Source organism: Pantherophis guttatus, chromosome 2, assembly GCF_059756535.1.
Source record: "Pantherophis guttatus breed Tessera chromosome 2, ASM5975653v1, whole genome shotgun sequence".
Taxonomy (NCBI): domain Eukaryota; kingdom Metazoa; phylum Chordata; class Lepidosauria; order Squamata; family Colubridae; genus Pantherophis; species Pantherophis guttatus.
The window spans coordinates 24855001-24867475 of record NC_142064.1 but is presented as its reverse complement, the minus strand read 5'-3'; the positions used below and the strand labels follow the sequence as shown (position 1 = coordinate 24867475).

The 12475-nt window shown below is 38.9% G+C and overlaps 1 protein-coding gene across 7 annotated transcripts in view; it reads right to left on the bottom strand.

The window, feature by feature from the left end:
* Positions 1 to 1210: 1210 nt before the first annotated feature.
* The window catches only part of NNT (nicotinamide nucleotide transhydrogenase), a 68737-nt gene continuing 57472 nt past the window's right edge, over positions 1211 to 12475 (bottom strand). For all 7 annotated transcript variants that reach the window (XM_034440835.3, XM_060690702.2, XM_087885652.1 and 4 more), the window contains exons 20-22: positions 8710 to 8828; positions 7108 to 7223; positions 1211 to 3324 (exon numbers count right to left, since the gene is read on the bottom strand). In XM_034440835.3, the coding sequence (XP_034296726.1) occupies positions 3175 to 3324; positions 7108 to 7223; positions 8710 to 8828 (385 nt within the window). In that variant the 3' untranslated portion in view covers positions 1211 to 3174. The remainder of the gene's footprint in view (positions 3325 to 7107; positions 7224 to 8709; positions 8829 to 12475) is intronic.

Genomic DNA, 12475 nt, shown 5'->3' with positions numbered 1-12475 from the left:
AAAGGGTCATTCGACCCCCAAAAGGGTCCCGACCCACAGGTTGAGAACCACTGCCTTAGGGAAAGGTAGACTGTGGGGTTACACAGGCAAAGGGGGAACAAGTTGGAACAGTCAGCTAAAGCATCTCCCTGCTTTATTGATTGATTGATTGATTGATTGATTGGTTCGATTTATATGCCGCCCTTCCTTCATACTTTTGTATATACCTGCTTAGTAGGGCTTTTTTGGCCCCCCGAGCGGTGTTCTTTTTTACACAAAGTCAGCTTATTGCCCCCACAATCCGGGTCCTCATTTTACCCACCTCGGAAGGATGGAAGGCTGAGTCAACCTTTATGAGTACATACAGCTTGAGCATTTTTTCCTAAACTGTCTAGGATGCCTGAACTACAACACAAATCTGGCACATGTGGTAATGCTACCCATCCCAGATGAGATGACAGAGAAACTTTTGTAATGCCGTGCTGAATGGAATATGAAAATATGAGTCTATATATGAGAAAAGGAATTTTTTAATGTAAAAATTAACAACTGCTTAACTACTTTAACATTACCAATGGAAAGCCAAATGGGTTGCCAGACACAGGAAGACATATAGATGATCCTACACAAAAGGTGCCAGGCTCTGAACAGCTGACTAGCAATGGACAATCATGAATAAGATTTGTACCCCACACGGTATCTGCCGGGATTCACTAGATAAATGTATACAATAAATGTACACTGTATGAAAGGGGTAGAGTATCCTCCCCTCAGTGTGACTACAGGGTCCCACGTCAAACTATAGATCATATCATAACTGGCTGTAAACTGATGACATATACTGGTCCAATTTGATTTCTTTCAGATAAACAATGCTGTACTTCAGTGATTAGATGGCCTAGATCGGGATGTCAAACTCGCATTGTCATGGCATCGCCATGTGACCTTTTGTAACTTTTTCCCCTTCGCTAAACCGGGCGTGGATGTGGCCAGTATGTGATGACTCTGGCCTGCGGGCCGTGAGTTTGACAGCCCTGGCCTAGACATTGGTATCTGAATATAGATCTTTTTAACATTCATTTTTACTGTGTTTTTAATTTAAGTAAAATGTTAATATATACTGTAAGTTCATGTATATTATGCCATAAGCTAAATAAATATGTAAAAATTAACACTTGGTGCCCACTAAAATCTACACTCTATTTGAGAAAATAACCAGGCAGTCAGAAAATTTTGCAGAATAGATATTTTGTTCACTTTATTATTTTATTTAAATAATTCTCTCCTGTTACATAATATAAACACAATTCTAACGTTGGCAATTGTAATTTGCATTTTCTTAGAAATTGTTTGCGTATCTTCAAATTAAAATAATATATTAAAACAAGACAAAGGCTACAGCTTTAAGGCAGCATTAAACAATCCAAGGCTATCTTCACTGATGCTCCTCTTCTTGGTCACATTTGCATGCAGGCTGTACACAGAAATGTATAGCACCAACGCAATGAAATTTAAGGTCCCAAAACAAATCTTGCTAAAACAGAGCTGCCCTGTTGTGGCTCAAGTTTCCTTATACAGCAGAATAATCTACTGAAGTTTCACTATTTTTTGCTAAACAGCTAAAAAAGGACAGAATTAAAAAAGAGAAACACTGAACATCATCTAGCTGAGTGCTTTTTCTGAAAAGTCCTACTAAAACAAATGGAATTTCATTAAAAACATTTATTTTCTCTTGATTCATGGATCTGGAAGCTCAAACTGGATTTAGTTCACTGTTCTAAGTTGATATTCCACATAGAGGAAGCTCAACATACGGAGACAGGAGGTAGCTAAATGGGTATAATTTTCATTTGCTATTAAATTAAGAGGTCATAAGCCCAACGATAAAAATCAGGATTTATAAACAGTCAAGTTGGGCTAAGTTTAACTCACTTCATAGTAAGCTGTTTTGCCCAGATGTTAAGGCTTTCTAACACAGTTACAGCTATTTATTTTGCCTCTGTCACTACAGATGCTTGCTACATCATTATGCAAACATGACAAATTCATTTCATTTAGTTAAACATATGAGTTTCACTCAAGTGCACTAAACATATTCAAGACTGCACTGGAAGCCACTAAAAAAATCTATTTACCACTATACTGAAGCTTCAACAGTTGTCTTATTTAAAGGAAAAGGAAGACCAGTCATCTGAATTTTGTGTGTGAGATTGTGTACCTGGGTGTTTCTCAAAGCTGACTGGTTTAACACATCGGTCCAAATAAATTATGAATTTAAAAGGTATTTCCAAGAGTCTGAAATTTCATTTTATACTCACAGCAAATATTTGACAGTTTCTGTAAATGCATTAAAACGCACTATAAATGTATCAAAATGCATTTCAAAAAGTGGCCATCTACATCTTCATGACTACCAACATCATTGTCATTTGTGTTTAGAATAATGTAAATAGATGCTCATAAAATAACGTAGAAAATAAGGAAGATGGCTTTGACAGAGAAACCATTACTTAAGCAAAAGGGATTGAAGCTTTTTTTTTTTTTTAAGTTCAGAACAAGAAGATAACATTCAAAAGTGGCTCAGGCAGATGCCTCCCTAATTCACTGAAGTATAAGAAGGAAGAGGAGGTACAGCACAACCAGATACACATGATTCTGTTATTACAGCCAATTTCAATAAAAAGTAGTCTTCCTGCGGAGCTGATTTCCAGGTCTACGTAGTGGGGCTGACCAATATCCAGTTCAGTGTCAGGGTTCCTTATCGAGAAAACCCCAATTCGATATTCAGATTGATTAGCAAATTGTTCACCGGGAATCATTAACAAATTCTGGAGCCACAGAACTTTTAACGGTTGTTTCCCTTATATCTTCTGTCACATAAAATAGACAGATTCTCCAAATTCCTGAGTCTCATTGTGTTAAATTGTGGTTGCCAAAGGAAAATTCCTCTAAAATAGACTGCATGATTGCTCGAGAATGTTCACTTTAGTGTTTCAATGCTTTGCTTTTTTTGATTTTCCTGCTCTTTTGTAAAAAAATTTCACTGCATTTCTGGACCTTAATGTTCCTCTTTTTTTTTTTAAGATCTTCATTTCAAGAACACTTGCTAACCTTTATCTTTTAACGGTGACACATAACACTTTTTAGTTTATTTTTGTTTTTTGTTCATACTGGCCAAACAGTACATTTTAATATTTAATTCGGGCATAACTCCCTCATTTTGGCCTGCAGACCATCACAAGTCTTCTTAGCATCCCCTAGAAGCATGGCAGTGTTGGGCTTGTAAAAGATGGGATTGTCCACTGCTGCATATCCAACACCCAGAGATCTCTTCATAACAATCACCTGAAACAAAGACTTTTGTGTTATATATACAGCATCTTTACAGGCATTCATATAATCAACATTAGGAAAGAGATGAATGAGTACATTAGGTTTGTAGAAGTCTGTTATTTGTTTATTAAATTTATATGCCGTCCATATAGCTAATCTGACTCTGGGGTGTCTTACAATGCCATAAAAACATAAATATTAAAAAGCTTAAAATTAACAACAAATAAACAAAGGTTAAAAATCAAGAAGACTCAGACTCAGACTTAACCCAGACAAGATCGAGTGGCAGTGGGTATTGCCTCCTAAAGACTATGTTGATTGTCCATCCTTGGTTCGGGGGGGGGGGGGAGAAATTGTCCCCCTCAGAACGGGCTCGCAATTTGGGAGTCCTCCTAGACTCACAGCTAAGATTAGAACAACATCTGTCAGCTGTGGCTAGGGGGACCTTTGCACAGGTTCGCCTGGTGCACCAATTGCGACCCTACTTGGATCAGGAGGCTCTCCTCACAGTCATTCATGCCCTTGTCACCTCACGGTTAGATTATTGTAACGCGCCCTACATGGGGCTACCCTTGAAAAGTGTTCGAAGACTACAGTTGGTCCAGAACGCAGCCGCGCGAGCTGTCGTGGGTGCACCTAGGTACACCCACATTACACCAATTCTCCGCGAGCTGCACTGGCTCCCTATTGGTATCCGGTCACAATTCAAGGTGTTGGTTATTACCTTTAAAGCCCTACATGGCTTAAGGCCAGGTTATCTTCGAGACCGCTTTCTGCTGCATAGCTCCCAGCGACCGGTAAGATCCCACAGAGTTGGTCTCCTCTGGGTCCTATCAGCTAAACAATGTCGGCTGGCGGGCCCGTGGGGGAGGACCTTCTCTGTGGCTGCCCCAGCTCTCTGGAGCCAGTTACCTCCTGAGGTCCGGACCATCCCCACCCTATTGGCCTTCCGAAAAGCGGTGAAGACCTGGCTTTTCCGGCAGGCCTGGGGCCGTTGATCTCGCTCTTGTGATCTGGCGAGATCCGGCCATGAATGGCGTGAATGAGTTTTTAATGTTTTTAATTTTTAAATGTTTTTTACAATGATTTTTTAAAATGTATTGTGAGCCGCCCTGAGTCTTCGGAGAGGGGCGGTATATAAATTAAATTAAATTAAAAAATAATTAAATTAAATTAAATTAAATTAAATTAAATTAAATTAAATTAAAATTAAATTAAATTAAATTAAATTAAATTAAATTAAATTAATTAAATTAAATTATATTAAATTAAATTAAAAAATTAAATTAAATTAAATTAAATTAAATAATTAAATTAAATTAAATTAAATTACATTAAATTACATTAAATTACATTAAATTACATTAATTAAATACAAAATGGTGAGGGGGTGGACTTTTATCCTTCTATCACTCGACCAACCATCTCCAGTGTAGTATACCCCATCAGAGCCCCAGACCAAGTGGTAAAGTCAGGTTTTAAGGCCCTTCCAAAAGGCCAGAAGGGTGGAGGCAGATCTCACTTCCAGTGGCAAGGTGTTCCAGAGGTGGGGCCATGGCACAGACCACACTAGCTGAAGTTTCTAAGGTTCACTCAGCCATTCTGTTTTAACAGGGTTCAGCAAAAGCCTTGCTGTCCCCCTCAGCCTCCAGGCACCGCAAAATGGCAGCACGACAAAATTTGGGTTGCCCAGGATGGAAATGTAAGAAATGAGTAACATCAGCATACTGATGATACCTCATCCAGTGGTATTGGATAATCTCAGCCAGCGGCTTCATGTAGATGTTAAGAAGCAGAGACAGTACCATGTTAGTGGTATGCCACAAAGGAGTGGCTATGGGCTGGATCTTTCATCTTCAGACTTTTATAGTGCTTCAATTATTTTAATTCTGCCTTTGATTGATTTATAGACATCTTATATACTGTTTTTGGCTGACTGTTGTTAGCCACCCAGGGTTCATAGGTAAGATGGCATTGGGCAGCTATATGCATTTTCTTAAATAAACAAATTTACACAGCTAATGTAAACTTTATCAAATGTAACTCAAATGATATACACAGATAATTTAATTATATCACACAATTACATATACCCTGTTTCCCCCAAAATAAGACATCCCCTGATAATAAGCCCAATCAGGCTTTTGAGCATCTGGTAATAAGGCCAAGCACTTATTTCAGGGTTCAAAAAAATATAAGACAGGGTCTTATTTTCGGGGAAACACAGTAGTATACTGTAAGTGGGGTAGATTCAATGGTGGGCTGCTGCCGGTTCAGATGAACCGGTAGTTCCGACCAGCGGCTGGACCCGCCCACCAGCCCTGGCGCTATCACGTCCTATATAATTGCCGGTTTTTCGATGCTGCATGCATGCGCAGAAGGCATGCACGCTCGCTCACATTTTCGTTTTCAGGCGAACCGATTGTTACAGTATGTGATGCCCACCTCTGGGTAGATTTAATTCTTTCACAAAACTAAGGATAGGACAGGCAATCCATAGGTTTTATAGGAAAGCTATTCCAATCCCTTGTTCAATTTAGAATCCACTAAATCAACAATAATAGGAGGTATCCAGTATTTTAAAAAAATATATAAAACCCAACAAGAGAGAACCCATCACTGTTCTAGGAAGACCGTTTCACTGTTTTAACAGTTCTTATCATCAAGAAATTCCTCATAATAATCACCATGCATTTACCTTTCTTTTCATTTCAACCCACTGTACCCTGTCCTGTTCCTAGTTTTTTTAGATATTTGTAGATGACTACCAGATCTCCTTTCAGCCTTTTCTTTTATACCAGATCTCCTTTCAGCCTTTTCTTTTATAAGCTAGTCCCTGACTCCTTTAAAATTTCCTCTAGGTGGTTGGCTTTCAAACCCTTTATCATTGTGGTAACTTCCTCTGAACCTACTCCAGCTTCAAGTCCTAGAACTAAATACAGGTGTGACCTAACCAGCACAAAGCACCATTATCTGCCATAATCTGGGCACCATCCTTTCCTTAATACAGTCCAAGATTTTCTTGATCTTTTTAACTGCTGCATCATAGCAACTTTTTCACCATAGGGAGTTCCCTGAAATTTTATTCTTCTGATATTTATCCTTCCCTTTCTTTATAATGAGTCTTAAGCGGCTACATTTTTCCAAAATCTTCAAAAATATATTATTTCTTCAAAACACCATAGAAAGGACTCTATTTGTTATGTAACGTAATTTCTAAGGTTTATCTATGAAATTGTGGTGGTAGGGGATATACAGAGCTCTAGTTAATAATTACTGGCCCTCAGACTTTTTAAAAAGCAAAAAATAAGGGAAAATCTTTCATCAATTACAACTAAGGAAAGCTAAAAGCTTTCTTAAAAATAATTGTGATGGTATCCCTTTTTTCCCCCCCATCAAAAAAAAAAAAGTTCTTCAAAGATTGAATAATCTCAAGACGATATGGGGTTCTTGACCAATGTATCAGAGAATGCAGCTGACAATATAATTGCTTTACCCCAGAAAAATCATGGTTTTAACTGTGTACTTTTAGTATACCCACCAGCCCACTAAAAATAGTGGGGTGGGAAAAAAGGGGTGCTAATGGCATTGCCTCCAGTGGACAGTTCTCAAATAATTGTGTTCTTTTCCTTATCATCTTAGGTAGGTACTCATCTACATTCATTAGCATTTTAATTTAAGATGTTTAAAGAAAAATAGAAGAGCTGTGGGATATTAGCAGATTTCTGAATATGTAAATGACCTTAAAGAAATCAATAAAGCATGGGATTTCTATTACAATATTTTGTCACTCACCTGCTTTGCCTTCCAAACTTCAAGAACAGGCATTCCAGCAATGATAGAATTTGGATCTTCTTGGGCAGCTGAATTAACTGTGTCATTAGCTCCAATGACAAGGACCAGATCCGTTTCTGCAATAAAAATAGAAGGAAAAAACACATATTCATTAATGAATAGAACTCCAGTTATTATTAGGAACAAATTTTGGGTTAGATTTCTCTTACTCTGAAGCCCCTCACCCACTAAGAACTATAAATGGGCAAGAATGGCACTCCCCAGGGGTGGGTTCTAAATTTTTTTTACTACTGGTTCTGTGGGCGTGGCTTATTTTGTGGGCATGGCTTGTGGGGGTAATGTGACTGGGTGGCCACATTTTTTTTTTTACTTTTAAAAGCATTTTTTCTACAACCTTAAGAGGTTGCAGAAAAAAATGCTCTTAAAAGCCTCTGACGATCAGGCAACTCAGCTGGGATCGTCAGAGGCTTTTAAAGGCATTTTTTTTTCTACAACCTCTTTGGCTGTGATGAGTCAGAGGCTTTTAAAGGCCTTATCTTTTTCTATAACCTCTTCGGCTGAAGAGGTTGTAGGGAAAAAATGGTTTTAAAAGCCTCTGACGATCCCAGCTGAGCCGCGCGATCATCAGAGGTTTTTTTTTTTTTTACTTTTAAAAGCATTTTTTCATGCAAAGAGGTTGTAGAAAAAATGCTTTTAAAAGTGTAAAAAAAAAGCCTCTGATGAGGTGGGTGGGGTAAGCGAGCGGCGACTGGGCCGGGGACCGGTTCGGGGGCGTGGCCAGCCAATGTTAGTTCTCCGAACTACAAATTTTTACTACCGGTTCTTGCGAACCGGGAGCAACCCACCACTGGCACTCCCTAAAATTTGTTGTTTCTTCAAGTTGCAAAACTGATATAAAGAATGGCTGTTTTAGTAGTGAGTACTACCTTCAAACTACTATTATTTAGGTTAGTAGTTGGGGTGTACAAAAGCAAACTCATCAGTTGATTTAAACTGTTCCAAGTAAAACTGCCTCTTGCAATTGACTCATGGTGATTTTGTCAATGCCAAAGATGTTCAAGTGGTGCTCCAGAAGTCTTGAGATTGAACTCAAGGTCCCTATTAGTATATTATGGTTGGTCACACAGCCAGATATTTAGACTGGATTTGGCATTCCATCAGTTGAATCCTTCCCAAAACCTGGGATAGGCAGATAGCAATAGCAATAGCAGACTTATATACTGCTTCACTGTGCTTTACAGACCTCTCTAAGTGGTTTATAGCGTCAGCATATTGCCCCCAACAATCTGGGTCCTCATTTTACTGACCTCGGAAGGATGGAAGGATGAGTCAACCATGAGCCGATGAGAATTGAACTGCTGGCAGTCGGCAGAGTTAGCCTGCAATACTGCATTCTAACCACTGCGCCACCATGGCTCTTAAAAGATGTTGTTTAATGGTGCTAAAAGTAGCATCTCAGGATGTAAGTTGTTCCAAGTGAAGCTGTCTTTTGGAATTATTATTACTTATTATATACACTATCTAGTATAATATTCGACTATTTTTTAGAAAAAACAAATCATTTAAAGCAAAAATGCAACAAAGTTATCATCTTTCTCTCACCTGGAAAATCTTCATTAATTTCATCCATTTCTAGAACAATGTCATATGGTACACCAGCTTCTGCAAGCAGTACATTCAGTTGTCCAGGCATACGACCTGCCACAGGATGAATACCAAACCTAAGATGGTGAAAGACATCGTAAGTGTGTTAGCCATTTTGTTACTCATTAGCACAGCAAATTTTCACAGTATAAATTCACAGTTTATAGAGATGGAAGGCTAAGCTTGAGAAAATAATTTATTCAATGTCACATCCAAGTAGAGTTCAATAGTTCCATATAGTTACCAAAGATCTAATTGATCATACTTTTCAATTCTCTCTCTCTTTCTTTTTTTTTCTCTCTCTTTCTGACCAACTTACCTCCCTAGTTGTCCTGGATTCATTTGGCATTTAAATGGTCTACAGAAGGACATAATCCAAAAACTGTGCAAGATTACACCAAATATTAAATCTGATGAAGCTTAAATTCGATTAATAGAAACAAGTAATATTATTCTTAATGAACTCAGTATACCTTTTCTTGTTGTATAAAGAATTATATTTTAAAAAAGGCTTTTGAAGGAGTTCAGACCAACATATCTAAGGCTTTGGGGGTTTTGTGTAGCCTTTGGAGCTATAGATTATATATCTTTTGATTAGCAGAATATAATATCATATTAGAATAAATATTGGAATCGAGAATGAGTTATTTGGGAAAAGCTTTTTATAACAAAACAAGCTTCCGAGTTGTTTCAAATACAGACAGTTCTTGACTTACAACTGTTCATTCAGCGAAATTGAAATTATAATGAGGTGGAACAAAGGGACTTATGACACGTACCTCAAGTTATGGCAGCTGGTCACATGGTCACATTAACAAAATTAGCAATCAGCCTGGCCTTACAACTGACCACAAGAATGCTGCAGCCAGCTTCTCCCGCTTATCTTCCCAAATATCCCACCCCTTTGGGTCTCTTGGGCCGACCCCCTCACCCAACTGAGTCCCTATAGGCCTTGGGCTTGCTTCCCATTCCAATGGATCTCATACCCTCCTCCATGCCCCTATCACATCTCGCTTCATTTACCTTTTTTGGAGATCGTCTTTGGGAAAAAGAAGCGGCTGTTCTGCCAAGCAGATTTCCTATATACAGAGGCTGCATGCCGCCATCTTGGAAGTGGTTGCCACTTTGAAAGTAGCTTTGATTCTTGCATTCTTCCATATAGGAAGACCACATGGTAAATTGGCCATTTTTTGTTCCTGAAGGCTATCTTTGAAAAAGGTTAGTGGGTCAAGGGAGGAGGATGTGGGATCCAGTGGGTCAGGAAGTATACCCAAGGTCTCTGGGGACACAAGCCAGGTGAGAGGTAGGCCCAAGAGTGTGGGGTCCAGTGGAGCAGGAAGTGAAGCATGGAGTGACTCACAGGTTGGGGGAGACCCAGGGCTGGCCACCTATGAGCTGGGGGAGGTGCTGCAGTATGGGCCAGGGCTTTTGCCAGGTCTCCCAGGACCGACCCCATTTTCTGAGGCCCCCACGCTCTGCTTAATGACCACAAGGAGAAAAGCAGAGATTATGGTCATTAAGTAAGTTGATCAATGGATGTCTCACTTAATGACCACCACAATTTACAACCATAATGGGCAGACTGCATTATAGTCACAGGATGAGCCCTACCTCTATGAGAATTTTCTGTTTTCTAATTGTTAAATGAATGGCTTATGTTATGTTTCCAACTGAGATCTCTTTTCAGTTTCAATGTACAGATGCTGCAACTATCTTCATAAGCCTTAGACTTTCACTGGAGTAAAACAGCCAGTAAGAAGATGGGCATTTTGCTTACAAAAAAAAAAACATTTGAAAACTGCACCGAGAGCCATGAGAGAGAGAAAGGCCGAGGTGGGGGGAGAGGAAATATCTGCTATCATTCTACCGAAGACCAGATGTAGAATCAGATATACAACAGCGGAACAAATAGGGCAAAATATTAAGGAGCTTAAAGTTTCAGCCAGCCACTAAGTAACTCAAGCCATGTGAAACAATTCCGATTCTTTCCAAAAAACGTGAAGTGCAAGAGTTTTCAGAATTTCTGCACTGAAATATATTAGAATTCAGGCAACTAATAACATTATATATTTAAACAGTTTTTAATTATGGTGCATATTTGGATTTTATACACTATTAGCGATTCTGAAAGCAACATACTCTTTCTTGAAATCATGCCAAATATTTTGAAAGAATATACACATCTGCAAATTGAGAGCTATCAAGCTTTCAAAAGTAACTGCATTTTTTTTTTCAGGGCACAGGAGTTTTTGTTTACTTGAACTGTTGAAGTTCAGCCAAGAGAAACCCAGTGAGTCCAATAAAGATGTTCCTTAACAATAGGTCATTGGCAAGCTTCTAATTCAGGCTTCCACACTAGTCTTGAGATACAAGGAGATTGTCAGTATCATCTGTAACAGCGTCATCTATAATAAATTATATTTCATTCAGATTTGCATCTATTATCAAGGACCCAATCAAGTCCTTAAAAGATTTAAGATTTAATTGTGCCATCAAGGTGGTGTCAACTCTTAGTAGCCACATAGATCTCCAAATTGATTTGTCCCCAATCTCACTCTTCAGGTCTTTCAATATTGCACCAATGACCAATGTAATCAAGTCTATCCACCTTGCTGCTATCATTCTTTTATCTTTCTTAGCATGAAAGATTTCTCAAGAGAGCTAGTTGATTTCTCAACTCTTTACATAATGTGTCCAAAGTAGGATTATTTGAGTTTTTTATTTTTTATTATTTATTGGTTCGATTTATATGCCTCCCTTTTCCGGAGACTCAGGGTGGCTTACAATGCGTTAAGCAATAGCCTTCATACTTTTGTATATACCTGCTTAGTAGGACTTTCCTCCCCCACCCAAGCGGTGTTCTTTTTTATACAAAGTCAGCTTATTGCCCCCACAAACCAGGTTCTCATTTTACCTACCTCGAAAGGATGGAAGGCTGAGTCAACCTTGAGCCTGGTGAGATTTGAACTTGCAGTAATTGCAGGCAGTTGGTGTTACTTAACAGTGCTTTAGTCTGCTACGTCACCAAGGCTCTTTCAGTTCAGTTATTTGTGCCTCAAGTGTTAACTCCAGTGGTGGGTTTCAAATTTTTTTTATTACCGGTTCTGTGGGTATGGCTTGGTGGGCCTGGCAGGGGAAGGATACTGTAAAATCTCTATTCCCTCCGCACTCCAGGGGAAGGTTACTGCAAAATCCCCATTTCCTCCCAATTAGCTGGTACTCGGGAGGCAGAAAATAGATGGGAGCAGGGCTAGTCAGAGGTGGTATTTACTGGTTCTCCGAACTACTCAAAATTTCTGCTACCAGTTCTCCAGAACTGGTCAGAACCTGCTGAAACCCACCTCTGGTTAACTCCGAGTGTATTTGTTCAATGATCCATTTGTTTCTTTTCTTAGCTGTATTATTATTGTTCTTAGCAGTCTTCCCAACATCAAAAAGAGTCAATATTGCTTCTTCGAAAGATCCACTTCCACTTTTGAAGAGTGTCACAACTGCCTTTCACAATTCTGTTCTCTGCACTGTAGATTACAAATACCTCAACTCTTTTATTTCCCTTTAAAGCAAGGCTGGAAAAACTGAAATCACATCATCACATGTGGCCCCTGGAACATCCTTTTTTTCCTTCATGCCAGTCCCTTATAACCACTTATGTCAAACTTTGGCAGCAAGATTTCCCATCAAATTGAGGCTAGAAACACACAAAGCCTGAAAAGGTGTTACATCA